At 42.3% G+C, this 17068-nt stretch overlaps 2 protein-coding genes across 9 annotated transcripts; both read left to right on the forward strand.

Moving 5' to 3' along the window:
• Positions 1 to 630: 630 nt before the first annotated feature.
• Positions 631 to 5060, forward strand: LOC147252958 (lysosomal thioesterase PPT2-like). Of its 2 annotated transcripts, XM_086217901.1 has the most exons (8): positions 631 to 906; positions 1336 to 1489; positions 2694 to 2789; positions 2916 to 3023; positions 3131 to 3214; positions 3313 to 3397; positions 4048 to 4102; positions 4278 to 5060. In XM_086217901.1, the coding sequence occupies exons 1-8, from the start codon at positions 724 to 726 to the stop codon at positions 4419 to 4421; spliced, it is 909 nt and encodes a 302-aa protein (XP_086074027.1). In that variant the 5' UTR covers positions 631 to 723; the 3' UTR covers positions 4422 to 5060. The 2 variants fall into 2 exon arrangements, with proteins under 2 accessions (XP_086074027.1, XP_086074026.1); XM_086217900.1 differs by having other exon boundaries at positions 2694 to 3023.
• A 1801-nt stretch (positions 5061 to 6861) lies between these two features.
• On the forward strand, positions 6862 to 16967 carry LOC147252959 (uncharacterized). Of its 7 annotated transcripts, none has more exons than XM_086217891.1 (12): positions 6862 to 7053; positions 7969 to 8045; positions 8840 to 9066; positions 9153 to 10153; positions 10563 to 10703; positions 11780 to 11857; positions 12618 to 12734; positions 13740 to 13889; positions 14003 to 14170; positions 14855 to 15046; positions 15473 to 15664; positions 16223 to 16967. In XM_086217891.1, the coding sequence occupies exons 3-12, from the start codon at positions 8892 to 8894 to the stop codon at positions 16325 to 16327; spliced, it is 2319 nt and encodes a 772-aa protein (XP_086074017.1). In that variant the 5' UTR covers positions 6862 to 7053; positions 7969 to 8045; positions 8840 to 8891; the 3' UTR covers positions 16328 to 16967. The 7 variants fall into 7 exon arrangements, with proteins under 7 accessions (XP_086074017.1, XP_086074021.1, XP_086074016.1 ...); XM_086217895.1 differs by having other exon boundaries at positions 8843 to 9066; XM_086217892.1 differs by lacking the exon at positions 6862 to 7053 and adding an exon at positions 7313 to 7330.
• Positions 16968 to 17068: the final 101 nt, after the last annotated feature.

A 17068-nucleotide genomic window follows, 5' to 3' on the forward strand; every position in this document is an offset into this window, starting at 1 on the left:
CCATTTTTTTAAACACTTATCTGTTTTAAGATATTTCTTTAGTAGTATATTAGTATATTGTTTGGCTTATTTTTTGGTGCTAGTTTTGTTTGTTTTATAAAATTGTATTTTGGTATATGTCGACTGTAAAATTATGTTTTCGAAATATTTTGTAAGATCCTGGTAACTGAAATGAAATTTATGTTGTTAAATATTGTAATGGGAAGCTAGTGAATTAACAAAAATAAATCGGGTGTAGGATTAAATAAGTAAGTTCTTTTTCCCACTCCTTTTCGGAAATGTAAACCTTGCTACAAAATTGTGTTGAGAATCTTTTGTTTGCTTTGTTTCATTTGACATCTCTGTTTACATGTTCGAAATACATAAAAATCGAATATAATCTGATGGAAATCTCTTTTACATGAATATTTCAGTGGGAAGTTCATTGTGTTTTATTTTCACATGCTACAGTAGTAATCGTTTCTTATATCAATTGATGTATCCGTTAAGTGGAGAAACGATACAGTTAAATGAAGACAAATCTCCTGAAAAACTGTGTGGGGTAGTGGGTGGCAACCTGTGTGATGCCTCCCCCCCGCCCCAGCAGGGATGAGGAAGCCACACACACACACACACACACACACACACACACACTCTCAAAGTCTACAAACACAAATCTCCAGGACTGGCAGAGACTCTCAGACGGTCGCATCTCTCTCCACTCTGCATCTGTTCACCCCCGGGATGAGGAAGACTCCGCAGGTCATCCGCGGATCATCACCTCCTCCTCCGCCGCCGCCGCTGCTGGTGCTGCTCCTGCTGCTGCTGACCGGGGTCTGCACCGACGGCTATAAGCCGGTCGTCATCGTCCACGGCCTTTTTGACGGACCGAAGCAGTTTAAAACCCTGTCTCTTTACATAACCAAGGTAGGACATCCTGCAGCTGTCTAAAGTGCAAATAACTGTTTACTCTGAGATGCACCTCGTCATTCATTACCTTCTTATATTGTGAGGATAGGTAAGATATTTCATCTGCCTAGTTTTTCCTGATTTTGATGAGATTTCACATTTGATTCGCTAATGAAGCCTTTTTCTTTTCTTTGAGTTATCAGCTATTCCTCAACAATTAGTGAACCTGTTGTTTCGATCTATTACAGATGATGGGAAGTGACTGGTTTCAATGCTATGATCTCTGTTCCCATTTCTTAAACTTTCATTTCTGACAGAGCTGTCTGATTAATTATCAGCTCCCGGGCTGATCGTTGACTTAGGGCTGATTTAATCAGTTCCCACCCCAGTTATTTCATTGTTTCCGTGTCAGGAGTTTTTCCTTTTCAACTTTGATTTGATCCCCAGGTGCATCCCGGGACTGAGGTGACAGTGATTGACCTCTATAACTTCCTGGCCAGTCTGAAGCCACTATGGTGGCAAGTCCAGGGCTTTAGGAAAGCCATCGAGCCCATTATGAAGAAGGCTCCTGATGGCATCCATCTGTTGTGCTTTTCCCAAGGTTGTTGCTCCCTATCTCTCAAAGAACACACACACACACACACAATCATACATTATACTAGTGTTGTCTTTGCCTCAGTATTATCTATGTTAACAGAACCAAATGCACAAGAGTGTCTGCTCTTGAGGTCAAACAACATTCGTATGATACAGAGTGAAATACATTTATCAACTGTTCGTTTCACAAGGTCTCAGTGCGCAAACTCCCAGCAGCACTGTACATAAAGATCTGACCCAATATTCATTCACAAAGACTGAATGTACACGTGGCAGCACACACAATTGGAATGCAAATATTTAACATACAGATGTACGTACTCTTGTCATATATTACTATGGCGGCCATCATTGTTCGGATGCAGTCACTAGCAAAAACACATACACACACGCAAATACAGGTTATAGTAGATAGTAGTCCTTGCATAGCGAAACATTAGCTTTGTGATTCTTATGGTTCCTTTTATGATACAGAAATCATGAAGGCGCTGAATAAAACCCGTAAGTCTCATAAACTTTTTATTTACCTCTGGACTTATTTTCAGCAATGCACGAAAATCTGATGTTAAAATCGTATTGGTTTCTGGCTGAGAGATCCCATAGCGATGCTAACTTTTTGGGTTGGCACACAAAAATATGTCACCCCTTTGTAGTATTCCACATTTAGTGAAATGCAAAAGTCAAAGCGCCCTCTGCTGGTTAGAGTGAAATCTCTTAAATTAAAATTATTTTTCTATATTTCTTGTTGCATAGCATTTTCTTACTTTGTATAATATTTCTTTTTAACTTGCACAGTATTTCTTTGAACTTATTTATCTATGTTTATATCGGAGTTGCACCCCAATTTCGTTGTATCTGACCATACAATGACAATAAAGGCGTTCTATTCTATTCTACTACGCTAATACTTTAAGAAAGGCCCCCTAATTTAGTCATACAATTAACAATCTTTTAGTCTGAAATGAACTCAATCGTGTAATCAGATATTCAGCAGCCTGTGGTTTGTTCTAAAGTCAGTTGACTCACTGTCGAAAGTGGGAAAAAAAAAAGTTGTAGTAAAGTAGAAACAAGGATACGATCCCCAAATGCTTCTACTTCCCCACCCTCAGCGTAAATGTTGGGTCTACGCAGACGTGAGAGCAAGTGAAGAACCAGTCTCTCTTGACACCTTTTCTCCATCGTCCATTCCTTTTTTTTTTTATCCTCAGGCGGTCTGATTTGTCGAGCCCTTCTCTCCACGACTCCTGACCACAACGTGCACTCCTTCATCTCGCTGTCGTCACCGCTGGCTGGGCAGTACGGAGGTCCAGGAGCTTCACACATATCCGATAAACAGGATGAGATGACGCAAAATATAGACATCATAATCATCAGGAAACAGGACAGACAGAAATTAAAAATGCAGGTAATAATTAACTGTCGTTCCACAGACACCAGCTACCTGAAGAAGGTATTTCCTGAGTGCATGAAGAGAGAAGTATTTCACTTTTGCTACAACCGAATGGGGCAGAAATTGTCTATTTGCGACTACTGGAATGGTGAGAATATGGGTGGGGAAGTAACGCCTGTTTGGAAAAGCTAGAAAAGATTTACCCTGACCGTAATACTGACAAGATACTACATCACATTTATGTTCCCTCTCCAGACCCTCATCACAGGTCCAGATACTTGCAGAGCAACATCTTCCTGCCGGTGCTCAACGGCGACAGATCTCATAAGGCGATGAAATGTAATAATGACTTTCCATTGTGGTCAAATGCATTATATACTGTTGTGGCGTAATATTTCTAAAAAACAACAATGGTTTCTTCATTTCACTTCCTGAAGCTTGGAGGGAAAACTTCCTACGCGTCAGGAAGTTGGTGCTGATTGGAGGACCAGATGACGGCGTTATCACACCATGGCAGTCCAGGTTCGAACCTCATTTGCCGATCCTCCGTAGGAATGTTGCAGCGACGAGTACCGTGAACCAAACCAATCAGAGCTGAATTATGCATTCTGCTTATTTTGCAATATCACGATTTGAGCTACTACCAGGAGAGACATTGGGAAGAAAATGTAAATTTTGTCTTTTGATTCCTCATTTTATGTATCATTTGGCGAGAGCTAATTCCCCTGATTAGATACAACCAGAATACACACAAAGGATAATGTGCAAACTGGGCTCATGTTCCTTTCTTTAAAAAAACAAAAAAGGTTTTATTATGAAAGGAACATGGTAAACATTTGAGGAATTACTTACTTAGAACCAGAACAGAAGATAGAAACACTTGTGGCCTCTGTGCACACATTGGGTGGGCTGGGACTTACACAGACCGCTGTTAGCTTAGCACAATGAATGGCAGTAGGCGGGAAGTGTTAGCATGTGCACCGGTGCAGTGGCACAAAGTTGTAATAGAATATACTGAGACAGCTCAGGTTAGTCAGTTGAAAAAAATTGCTGTATGAATTCATACATCACAAAAGGTTATCGTAAAGATACACTCCTAATGAACCCAAAAAATTATGCTAAAAAATGTTTTTGGTTCCCGTTTGCACAACTGAATGTTTCCTCTTTTACAGCCACTTTGGATTCTATGACAGCAACGAAAATATAGTTGAAATGAGGAACCAGGAGGTATGGGGCTTTTGGTGTTTTACCTTTGCTACATCTGCTGCTACAACTGTGCTAAATTTGATTTAGTTACACACAGGAAGTCAGTCACTCATGATTTCTAGGCTCTTTATCAAATTAAAAGTTATTTCCTTTCTTGTTTTATTTTTTTAATTTTTGTTTTCCTTTTCTCTGAAAGTTTTACAGAAATGACACGTTTGGACTGAAGACGCTAGTGACTCGTGGCGACGTGTACGTGTGTGTTCACTCTGGGGTGCAGCATGTTGAGTGGCACTCCAACTTCACCGTGTTCAGGAGCTGCATGGAGAAGTGGCTCACGTGAAAAAAAACCAACAACACACCTCCAGGGTGTGAGAGGCGATCAGCACTAGATACAGCCATTATCTGGACTGTGGAAATTACTCCTGCATTTGCAGAGATGATTGAAGTTTGTAAAAGATGAGAAAAAGGCAGTATTTTACATATTCATCCATCTTGGATTCTTGAGTGTCATTGTCCCTAAAAACAAAGCACCCACTTGGGTGGAGGCATAAACACAAAGGGGACCTCGACCGAGGGTAGAAATAATATAACACGTACAAAAATGACAGGAATTACATGAAAACTTTCCATTAACATGATTTTTTTTCCACTCAGTCAATTTTGTCCACAAGTTAACACTTGATACTCTAAATTATGTGAAATAATCTTGCTCTGCACCAACTGACAACTTTTTCCATCCAGACAGACCGATATTATAAACAACCGATACAGAAACAATGTAAAATGGTCCTTAATTAATGGCAAATTCCCAAAAAAAGAGCATTTATTGTCATAAATCCAATTTTAACGCTGTGAACTGTGCATCATGGCAGCTTTGGAAAGGTTGGACAATACAGACCTCCACTCAGGCCATTATAATTTCATGTACTCCTCCTTTTTAAAAAGGTTCATGTAATATTTCCTTAAAAATGAATGAAAATGCCTAATTTTGCATTTTTAAAATAAACGGTTGCCTGGAGGTTTTTTTTTTTTAAATGTCTGAAATCCTGCAGTCAAGACTGACAAACAGCGCCAGAAACCCAAGGTAATAACTCAGGCGGTAATGAGCGGTCGATCACTGCCCTCTAGTGGACACTTATGGAACTGTCCGTTAAAGGGTAAATCCGTATGACATCATCCCACTGCAGCAACGACGGACCCTTCTCTCTGTGCCAGTCAGTGACGTCACGCCAGGTGTTTTTAGCCACCAAAGGTGAAACACTGACTGGGACGTGGCCACAAATGCAACAGGATCAGAGCACACGAGGTTTCTTTTCTGCCGTGTCTGATTTGGAGTCGATGAAACTTCTGCTCATCTAAAAACAAAGCTGGGACATTTAAAGTTAAGATCTTTTTTTTTAAACACATACAGGTTTTTTTTTTCTCCTACCGTTTGTGTGCTCATGTACCCGTTTGCCCTTTACACTTGATTAGATAACAGCAGTATAGTGCGGTCAATCAATTATTCTAATTGACGTTCTTTAATCAGCTCATGGATTCTGGGTTAAGAGGACGCAGCGCAGTTATACAAACACCACTTCTTAATGGCTCAGATTCCACTGTAATCTGAGTCTCTTTCTGATCTTTGGCTCAGCATTCGTATGAGAAGAGAAACCAATGTGGATGATAACTTTTAAAACTGTTTTTAACGACTTGAACTCAACAATTACTCAGGATGTAGGACTCAGGGCCTGTGTCGTTTGTACGACTTGGGATGTCAGAGCTGCTGGAGCCTCGTTCGCCGTCCCAACACAAACGGTCTGGAGGGCGCCATCAGAGATGTTCTTGTGTCGTTTGTGTTGGATGACTTCTTGATTGCAATAATAATGAAGCAGCTTTTAATTACAATAATAAGTGTCTTCCACCTCTGAACTTTCAATCAAAGCTGACAACACGACAGAATAAATGCTTGCTATTATGACTTGACACAAAATGAGAGCATACGCCGTCGTGAACACGCGTATCCCCGCGCAGAATTTTAAGACAAAGCAGCAAAATAAGTCAAAATGAGACAAAATAAAACTTTCCTGGAGCTGCAAAGGAAACGTCAGGACAGGACAAGGACAGGAGCAAACGTGCAGGGGCCTTTAATAAAGTGCAACACTGAAGAAAGAATTCTACTTCTGTATTTTTTTTTTTTGAATGAGGAAAACATTAAAAGTAATCGATCAGTTCTTGCTGCAAAGTTTTGATTTTTTTTATTTAAATTAACTCTAAAGCCACCGTGAGCATTGGCTCTGAGTGTGAAAGGTCTGACTGGTTGTATAAATGTATATAAACATCTCACGCTCCATGTGCCAGACACATAGGAGACCACTGAGGTGGGGGGCACCAATCTTAAATAAAGCCCAGGGTTCCAACACTCTTAGAACCGGCCGTGCTTTAATGGTACCAAAAAAAAAGCTCCATTTATTTCATTTCCTATCAAAGTAACTTGAAGATAATCTGGATTTGCTATCATACCGAGTCTTTATAATCCAGTCTTCCATCGCAGCGGGCTGTTGTGATAATCTCAGAGTATAGTTGGCGTTTTGGGTCAGATGTGAACTTCCAGTGCTCAGTAATTTGTAGCAGGTGCTCTCCTGTACCGCTGACGCGGCCAGCACGCATGATTTTTCCTACTTATCAGCAAGTCGTCAAAGAGTTAACAGGCCTCCTCCCTCTGATTGCACGCGTCCAAACAGGTATGACTGCTGACGTCAGCAAGGTGACACCCACTACCTCTCGTCTTCTTGTGCTCTTCTCTGGTGCGGAGCGACTCTTCCAGTTCGCGGTGGAGATTTCTCCTGCAGGGAGCTGCTTTGACATTTCTTTTTTTTTTTTTTTGAGGGGGGGGTGGTAACGTTTCACTTCATTTATGAGGCAGCAATGAATATTTCCTCCATGTTTGACGGGTTTTAACTGTCAGCGGGAGAAGACAGAGGATTTTAAAGGTGAGATCTCGATGGAAAATACTTCAGATAAATGTGTATGATTGTGAAGTGTGGGAACCAAACCGAGGTTGTTGAAAGTCGGTAGTGTTGATATCAGCAGTTTGGCTCTATTTTCTCAGGCGGATGTGTTGGTTTTTTTTTTTTTTAAAACATTGAATCGCTGCGCCTCGGTTACTTTTAATAGAAGCAGTGAGTGGAGTGATTACGACACCCTCGCTCGAACTTTAAAGAGGAAGCCAATTCCTCACGTTTATTTGCCCAAGTTGATTCTTTGCGGGTGAGTTCGATGATCGTGAAAGGTCACGGTTGACGGGGGGGTGAAGAAAAACACCCGGCGAGGAGGCTGAAAAGTCGCCGGAGAGTTGGACAGAAAGCTTCATTCATGGACCGCCTGACTGTCAGCGTGGCTCAAGGTCGACGTGTCGCGCTGCTGCAAACACCCACCAGCTGTGTCATGAACCGGCCAAAACATCCATACAGGAAAGACAAGAAGACAATGAAAGTCAGATTAAAAGCCAAAGTGCCAGGAAGAGGCAAACTGCCCCGTTTTACTTGAAGAGAACTGGAATTGAAGTGTTGTTTTTTTTTTTTTTTTATTATTTCCAACAAGGTGCAGGGTTGTTGTTTTTTTTTTAGATCAAACTGCCAGATGTGAAACCACAAAGCAGCTCGAAATAAGAAAAAAGAGGTTCTCTCTACACAATGGAGGGATGATTAATCAAACTTTTGTCACCTACAACCCTGTAAGACGGACTATATGACCCCCTGTTACTAGTGAAAGTTTGGGAAGTGATGTGCTCAATGTCAGAGTGATTTTCCCCTCAGGTTGTTTAATTAAAAGGCTGTTTGGAAGTCTAGCAAGTTTGCTATTCAGTTTGTTTTGACCAGGAACTGAATTTATTGTGCTTTATCCAGGGGTAGTTTGACTGACTTGGAGGCTCCAGGCAAAAACCAATGAGACACAATCAAAGTGAGCGAACAAAAAAACTCAGGTGTGTTAGCTCAATATTAAATTAGCTACTTTTTTTTTTTTTTTTTTTTTTTAGCTAACCCAGCTTTTTCAACTAATGCTAATGTTAGCTCATGTTAGCCCTTGATTTGTTGTGGTAAAATCCAATGATTAACTGCATTAACTTAACACATTAAAGCCAGTGAACGAAAACTGTTGTTAGCTAGCTCATCTTCTTTAGCTAATGTTCATGTTAGCTGCTTGTTGCTTTTCCTTGTGGAGGTTCTAGATTGTTCTAGTAAAAGCGCATTACTCTTCATTCACGAAACACATTCAAAGTGAGTGAACAAAAACTACTGGTAGCTCTCTTAGCTTCCTCAGCTGATGAAGGACCTGTTCAATTACAATTAAACCCTTTTGCTCTCTTTGTACTGTTTATCATCTCCTATCTAGTGAGATACTAACGAGAGGAATGCTGATAAAATACGTTGGCTGATGCATGCACTCACTTATCTAATTTAAGAAAAAAATGCCTTGAACAGGCGCTGTTCTTTTTTTAAAATATTTAATGATAAAAAAACCACTTCTTTCAGTAACGAGGAGGTGCTTTTCTCAGCAGGTAAATGCTGTTTAGCTCACTAAAAAAATAATTCTTCTCAAATTCCTTGTGTTCCTTATGTTTATTTGCCTCTCAAGAACAGTAATCAGAGGGAGAAGCTGTTGTTGTACTACCACTGTTGACGTGTGTTTCAAGCATCTTTGAGGCCACTGGTTTGTTAACCCTTTGCTTCAAAGTCTCTCTTGTTGTTGTTGTTTTTTCTGTCTTATTTCATAAAGAAGTTCCAACGTCCAGTGGCCAGTGGAGGAGGATTGATACAACCCTCTGTCCATGATGTCCTCCAGATGTAAAAAAGACTTGTGCCGGATATGTGGAGGAGCTCTTCAAGGAAACCAAAGACGGTGGCTGTTTGGGGGCCAACATAAGAAGAACTCTCAGTCTCGGACCCCGACAGAGTCTCTACGAGGGGGGTGCCTGTCCACGTCCTCACAGAGTAGCCCTTGGGGTGAGTCTGGAGCAAGAAGGAGTACAAAGTTGAGGTTTCAAGCTGAATGCTTGTTGAACAGACTGTGTATTTTTAACCCTTCACAGGCAGCACTTTATCCCTGGGTTCCTCTTCATCTCAGCTATCACTGAACTCCCCATCCAAAGGAGTCGATCTGCTCTCGGTGTTAACCCACATCCTGGGGCAGACTGTACCACGAGGCAGCGGGCAGGGGGAGTTTGTCTGTGGCAAATGCATTTGCGTTCTAGAGCGAGTGTTCAAGTTCGACTCAGTGATAGCCAGGGTGAAAGTGCTTTCATCTGAGAGGCTTCAGAAGCTGGTGCAGGAGAGGGACAAGATCAGACGATGGGTTCGTCAAAATTACCAGCAGAGACACCCTCAGGACACCCAGAGCCGGAGCAGCACCAGCGAGGAGGATGGCGAGCTGGAGAAGGAGGGCTACAGGGAGATGCTTAGAGAGAATATGGCTCTTTCCGAGTATGAGTGCTGGTCTGAGAAGTGGGACACGTGCCCATATTTTATAAGAACAGGTAAAAGATGCAGGAAGGGCAAAGGATGTGAAGGCTGTGATTCTCTTCGGGTGTCTGATTCAGATTATGAGTCAGTCTGTGGGATTCCCCGCCGCTTGCCTTTCCAGCCTTTCTCTCCATTCCCTCTTTCCCGGGACAAATCCCGGAGCATGCCACTCCACTGGCAGAGGGTGCCATCCACCTGTTCCAGTCCTGTTTCACTGGCGGGATCCAGCCTTTCCTTACGGGGATCTTCACGTGCGGACTCCCTTCAGTCCCTGGACTCTCTTGATTGCAACGACCCGTTTGATTTCCCAAGTGGCCAGTCAGCCAACTTTCTGCTTAAGGAGCTGAGATGTATTGAGGGAAAGCCGATCAGTTCGCCATCAGGGAGCAAGATCCCAGTTCTGCAGAGGAAACACAGGAAGTACTCGGGAGACATGGGACAGATGGTGTCGCCCACAGTGAACAGGGTGCTGATCTTCAGGGATGTGGAGAATGGATTTGATGAAAAGGACGAAGACGATGGGGATGCTGATACAAACTTGAGGGACGAGTTCATGCCTCTTCACCAAGAAGTGAGTGTTTCATTTTTATGTTGTCTAACAGCGTACATGTTTTTTAATGATGGAAAACTGTCTTGCATATTAATCAGAAGATCCAAATACTCTAATTTCCTTGACAAATGTACACTGTTGTACTTTGTTTTGGTTTGTCTCGAATGTGAGCAACCGTATCACCCAAGATTCCTTGAGGAATCGTTTCAGTATTTCTGATTCAGATCGCCCTGAGCACTGATACCTCGAATGTTCTGTGTAGATATGATAATGGAGGACTCTGACCAAACACTGTGTGAGCTGGTGACTTTTTAAATATTGACACAATGCACTGCATCCTGGAGCAGCCGATGCCAGTCCAGTAGTCCAATAAGCTCACACCTACACATTTCACTTGCTTTGACTTATTGTCAACATTTGGTCTTTTCAGAACACTACAGGTAGGATTCAAGATGCCGTGAAGCACTTCCAGGGTCAGCTGGACCAGGCTGTGACCCGCATCAGGAGCCTGGAGGCTGAGCTGAAATATGGGAGACCTGCTGAGGTGAATGGATCAGAGGACTGGGCTCCTGTAAGTTCAGTTCATTTATACGCGCACACACACACACACACACACACAGTCCATGTGTGAGAAAGATGGTTGTGGTTGGTATCAGTAATTTAAAGTGTGAGGTTGAATACTGAAAAAATGCCCAAATGTGAAACAAAATTAAAAATCCTACATTTATAAATGATCTTAACATTTAAAAATTAAACAAAATATGATTAGAAATTGAATTGCTTTGCTGGTTTAGTCAAAAATCTGTTACATAGCAAGTTAAGAGTTTTTTTTACCTGAGGAAAAACTGTCTTCTCGCACTTCACGCATGTGCAGTCAGTGCTCTTAAGTCACATGTCCAAACAGCACCATAAACCGCATTATGAAGAGAACGGAGTGGCGGGTGTGCTGCGTTCTGGGCCTCTGGAAGGGTGTGTCTGCATTTTCTCATTTACCATTGCAGATAATGACACAAAAACACACACACACACACTCTGGAATCTTCCCCAACCAGTGGAGTTTGCCCTGGGCTCCGTAGGCTCATGATGGAGGATATCATTAACAGATCTCCTGGCTAATTTGTAGAGCTTGTGTCCGCATGACCTGATGTCAAAAAGCAAAGGATCAACATGATGGATATGAGTAAAGATAACCAAGAAATACAAAACAAAAAAAAAAGTGTAGCACATCTTGGATTTCTAAATTAATGAGGACAGGGTACTCACATTTCACCTGTTTATGAGGATCACATTTGTGTTATATGTGCTTCCCCCTTTTGGCGTATTTTGGAACACTGGATTTGGGGTTTAGCACTCAGCTTAAAATCTATGGTGAGAGATTTAACTCCCTTTACTAACACAACAAGAAATGTGTACAGGTGGCAGCAGGTTTTTACTAACAGAATATCAGGGCTGCACTGAATACTTTTTCTGTTCCAATCAAATGTTGCCTGGTTATTAAGAATGTACGAATCTTTATCACAAAGTTCATTCAAAAACAGTCCAGCCAGAGCCTAGATATCGCCTGCGGTGTAAAAATGTCACCAAAAACTGTTTTCAGATGATCTCGAGCTGGATTGTGAACCAATATCCTTTGCCTCCCCTCTCTAGCTGACCCAGGAGGAGGGTGGCAACTTACTGCTGCAGAGCTTCGGTCACTCGCTGCACAGCCGTGAGCGTCTGATCCAGGTGGGTGAGGTGATGAGGGGAGACAGGACTCAGTCATGCACGCTGCACTGTGCTCCTCTGCCACTGTGGGCTCTGAGTCAAAGCTCACTGGAATGTTGTTTGTCTTTGAAAGTCTGTCCGCCCTTAAAGAGGCAGAGCCAAAAATACTCTGCCTTTAACCACATACACGATTCCACCGCCGACTCTGAAGCATGTGAGCCGACGCTTTGATCCTCACTGCTCCGACTGTCACTTCTTTACTACGTTGATGATTTAACAGTTTTATTGGACTTCATCAGAAAACAAAAACATTCATCATAACCAAAGGTGCTTGGGTGAATTACAGCAACAAGTGACAACAGCACGTAGATATACCACACTAATAACCTCTTAACAGTAAACCAGCACTTCAGCTAACAGGCATCAAATTAAAAAAAAAACAAATAAATCTTCACGTTGACTTAAAAAATAATCATTTGTGGACATCAGTGTGGCAGGTGTAGAAAAGAAGCGTGGTCCTTGTTGTCATGATCGTGCTGTTAGAACAAGTGTATCATCAGTGTTGGGAGGAGATCCGATTGATTCCAGTTCCCAGAGTTAATCTTGCGGTTTAAAGCAGGTTTGAGCTTCAGGGGTGAAGAGTTAAGTCACGCCTGCGGCCGTCTGTTGGATGCAGCTGCAGATTTATTGCCACACAGCCTGATAATTCTCTCTGTAGTTCTCATTTGCATGCTCATCAGCTTGGCTCTGGGCTCATTCTCCGTCGTTGTGCCTCTTCCAGGAGTGTATGGGTCTGATCAGAAGACTGTGTGTGGAGGCGGGAGGAGGAACCGATCTGGCCGACAAGCTTACTGAGAAACTGGGCGAGAATCTGAAAGAAACCATCTCTGAGAACAAGGTCAGCTTATTTTTATTTATTTTTTTTTAATTCTTATAATTTTTATTTACGTACTCAGGAAAGATCAAACCGGTCTGCTATTGTGTGTGACATCTGGACCAATCACAACAGACCATTTTTTTGGCCCCTCACATGTTATGGCATGCAGGCTCAGCAGCAGATGAACCTGCATGCCAGGGAAATGAAGGTCCCTGAAAATGCTTGACAGGTGACAGGTAATTACAACATCCATGTTCTAAATTAATGGGTGTGTTGCTTGATGCAATCCACAGCAAAATTAAACATGACATACTCAAATGGATGCACCAGTTGCTGTGACATCATTACATCATTCTATTTTAGCTTGACGATCAGTTTGAAACTTCAAAGGCAGCCGTACAGCATTAACTTCTGTAATTAAAACGATCAGCTCAAATATGAATAAAATGGCCAGTGAGACTCACTGAACTAACTATCAGTGTAAGTAAGTATCAGTTACTATCAGTGTCAACCGACAGGCTTTAAGTGTTTCTATCACTGAAATGAAACTGTTCCTGTCACCAGAACCTTGAAGTCTATAGATGAAATCGGGATTGTAATCTACAATGTCAAGTTCTTATGCTATTGCAGAAGTGACAGTTGAGATACGACCATTCAGCCATTTGGGATTCACAAGTCTGACTTTAGGACGGCTGCCAGACAATAAAACAAACACGAAACAAATCTCAAATCATCTCTGCTTGGTACCAGAAACTTTTGACTGATAGAGAAAGTGTCTGTGCGGTATCTTGAGGAAAAAATACTTCTGCAGAAGCACTGACATGAATGAAGTACATGAACACCATCCTCTAGTTTTTTATTTTCTATATGAATCATTGAAACTTTAAATGCTGTATGAAATAATAAAAAAAAAGAGTAATTTCAGACCTTATAAATCTTTACTGGTTTGTTGTATCAATGCTTTTAGTCATTTCTCATTAATCTGGCATCTTTAATCTCTGTAATAATTCTTGGTCACATCGTTAGACTGCCCTGGAGCGTTTGATGTCTGAAATGGTGAAGAAAGAAAAGAACATGGAGAAAGAGATAGAGGCACTGAAGAAGGGCGGAAGAGACCGAGAGAGAGACCTCGACACACTCAACATCGTGCTGCAGTGCAACCAGGATGTTATCAATGTAAGAACACACACACGCACACACAAGAAATCAGGTTGTGCACTTCAACACATTCAAAGATACACATTTGTGATACACTCAAGCACGTGTGTACACTTTTACTCTTGTTCCAGGATCTACGAGTGTCTCTGAAAGAGAAGGAGCAGCTGCTGGAGGAGGTGGAGAAAGAGAGGGAGGTGTGGACACAGAGAGACCGGGCCCTCACTGCCGTCCTGCAGCAGAAGGAAGGTCTGATCCAGTCGCTCAAAGAGGAGCTGGAGAGCTGCCAGAGAGACGTGCAGGTAACAGACCCAGACCTGGAAGGAGGCTGCGTGTATGGGCTTTCGAGGCTTGAAGGTCAATGCAGTTACATAAAAAAAAATAAAATAAAGACTTGTGGGACAGACAGAGACCATGGGGTTGATGCTACATTGACTGCAAGTAGCTTAACACACCCAGATTCAGTCAAGTGAATCAATTAACAGTGGCATTGTGGGTAATTTAAAGCCAGGGTTTGTATGGTCAATACACCTGGAAGAGTCCGAGAAGATGAGGGGAAAATAAAATTGGAAATTACATGGAAATCATTTCTTTCATGGGTTTGTTTTGGCATGAACTTGGGTATATACCGTGCTAAGTGTTGACATGCATTCTTTTTTCTTTTCTTTTTAAACACAAATTTCAAGCCAGATTGTGATCATTATCAAACAACTGAACTGAAGACCAAATTAGTCCAAACCGTGTGTTATTGTGACACTCCACTCATTCCACTGACTGACAGAGGAGTTTTCTAAAATGCTGGAGTGTTGGGAACATATACATCGTTCATTTAGCTTCCTCCACCTCCAAAAAAAAGTGTCATTCTCTGTGTTGTGAATGAGGAGCCTGTTCTGTAGTGCTCAGGCCTCCCAGCTTCTTCTGGCACTCAGTGTTGACTCCAGCGAGCGTGGGGAAAGTCTTACTCATAACCTTTCATTTTCTTCCAGGCTCTCTCGGATTCTGTGATTGGTCAAGGTTTGGCAGGAGGCGGAGCTGAGGCCGCTCTTGCCTCTCAGCTGAAGGAGAAGGAAAGCCAGTTGGCAGCCTTGTTGGAAGACAGAGAGGGAAACAGCGCCACCATGTGCCAAGAAGTCTCCAAACTCACCATGGCCCTGCAGGAATACCAGAGTGTGGTTCAGGTGAGAATCCGTTCAGCCTCTCTTCTTGTCCTTCTGACTCCTAACACACTTATTTGATAGGGAGCGGCAGATATTCATTGGCAGTGGTTTTGTGGAATGTGACTATTTCTACTCTTTCATGTCAGTCAGTGTTCAGTTGTGTAACGCTTGGCTGTGTTTATCAGCTTCATTACCCTTCCTTGTTTACCATCCAATAAAATGCAGCCAGCCGCCGCTACAGCAGCAGATCAGACCTGCATAGCAACAGCAAAATATTACTGTCAGTTTGGGAAGAAAAAATCATGGAGATTGAAATGCAAATCATCAGGCTGACTGCATAAAGGGCTTGGTTGCACCGCTAAAAGCTCATGCAGGGACATTTGGGTGACCTCATACTGACCACATGCAGTTGCTGTTGTCGTAACTGTTTTCTTTTGCTGTCTCCAGGAGCAGCAGGAGAGTCACAGTCAGGCGATTTCTTCTCTGTCGGCTGAACTCCGAGACTGTCAGAGGGAGCTGAGGGAGAAAGAGAAGCAGAGGAAGGAGGCTGTTAGGACCTGGCAGAACGACAGAGAGGACCGAGCCATGCAGGAGAGCAAACTGAGAGAGAGCCTGGAGAAGAGGGACAAACTCATAGAGGTAGAGCGCACATCCTCAGGACCTTTGGGTGAACCCGTATCAACAGAGACCTCCCAAATCAGCTGAGACGTGCTCATCTAAACCCTGTTTACAAATCTGCTTTTATGGGGTAGAAACAATGTGATCGGATTCATAATCCGTACACCCATATATGCAAACTATGTGCATGGATTAGCAATGTATGGAATATTGTCCCAAAAAAATCTCATTACACTGGATTTGAATGGCGTCTTGGTAAGATAAGGTGGCTATTCAAGACAGTTACAGAGATTTTGGGATGTTGCTGTAAAAACGACTCCACCATTGTGACACTTTGAGAACTGGATGTTTTCTACTTGTAGAACAGATTTTAATCGCTCAGTATTCATGTACTTTTGTTGTGAACACATTGAAGGAAAAAAGTTAAGGAGATATTAAGGCCTGTTACTACTTGTGCTTCGTGAGTACCTTGTCCCTGACAGATTCGTTCATTGTCTTTTGCACGCGTGATAACTACCAGTACTACAACTATTACTACTAGTGCTACTGACTGATTTCTTTTCTTACTCTGACATGCAGCAAATCCTCCTGGATGCTGAGGAGCAGGACCATCTGTTCAGGGAGCTGCAGCAGATCCTACAGAAGAAACTTGAACCTGCGGCGCCCGTCAAACACGCACTGTGAACAGAGGAGAGCTGCTGACACGGTGCAGGCTTACTGCACACAGACGGAGGGATAATTAGCACTTTCTCTATCGCCGTTTTGCCTCTTCAGTTTATTTATCGTGGTCTATATTTTTAATTTGTCTCCCCATTTGTAAGAACTGCCTTGTCCTGTTGAGGCCCTGAAGGTACGATCAGTTGGAGTGAATGTTTATGTTAGACCAGACGGACTCGGTCAGGCTGCAGGTTGAGTACTTGACTTACAAGCTAGTAGATCACTGTATGTAGTTGATTTATGAATGTAGTGGTTGAATGCTGAGGCAGTGATTAGATTTCATTTCAGTGGGATGATTGCTGAGAATTCTGGATGATTGAGACTTCAACTTGTATTTCTCTCCTCCACAAAGCTTTTTGCACTGTTGTATTTTTACCATCTTTACAGATTTGCCAATTATTGTTTACAGCACTGGACCAAATAATTTTAAAACTTTTTTTTTTGTCTTGCTTTTATAAATGGCTTCTTGTTCTTGTCTTTCTTTCTTTGTTTTTTGTTTTTTTGAATTCTTCTCAGTGGTCTTTCTTATTTACATGTCTCGTGCTTATAGTTGTCCATATGATCCGTTCTTTTAGTTCAAGAGAATTAAACACTCTGATCCCAATTACTTCAGACTCCGGACTCTCTTAATTTCACCATCTCACTGCCTGGGTTGGTGAGATGAAACTAAACTCCTGGCTGTCCAATCACCAACCGGCTCCTGTTTCT

Source organism: Aulostomus chinensis, chromosome 11 (assembly GCF_037954235.1).
Source record: "Aulostomus chinensis isolate RoL2024-O1b breed Wild chromosome 11, RoL_Achi_v1.0, whole genome shotgun sequence".
NCBI lineage: Eukaryota > Metazoa > Chordata > Actinopteri > Syngnathiformes > Aulostomidae > Aulostomus > Aulostomus chinensis.

Bases quoted from the DNA above. Each gene is read 5' to 3' on its own strand.
- LOC147252958 (XM_086217900.1), top strand. From the start codon at position 724: ATGAGGAAGACTCCGCAGGTCATCCGCGGATCATCACCTCCTCCTCCG. The intron at 907-1,335 runs GTAGGACATCCT...TTTGATCCCCAG, and splicing joins TGTCTCTTTACATAACCAAG to GTGCATCCCGGGACTGAGGT. The intron at 4,103-4,277 runs GTATGGGGCTTT...TTTCTCTGAAAG, and splicing joins TTGAAATGAGGAACCAGGAG to TTTTACAGAAATGACACGTT.
- LOC147252959 (XM_086217891.1), top strand. From the start codon at position 8,892: ATGATGTCCTCCAGATGTAAAAAAGACTTGTGCCGGATATGTGGAGGA. The intron at 12,735-13,739 runs GTCAGCTTATTT...TCACATCGTTAG, and splicing joins AAACCATCTCTGAGAACAAG to ACTGCCCTGGAGCGTTTGAT. The intron at 15,047-15,472 runs GTGAGAATCCGT...TGCTGTCTCCAG, and splicing joins AATACCAGAGTGTGGTTCAG to GAGCAGCAGGAGAGTCACAG.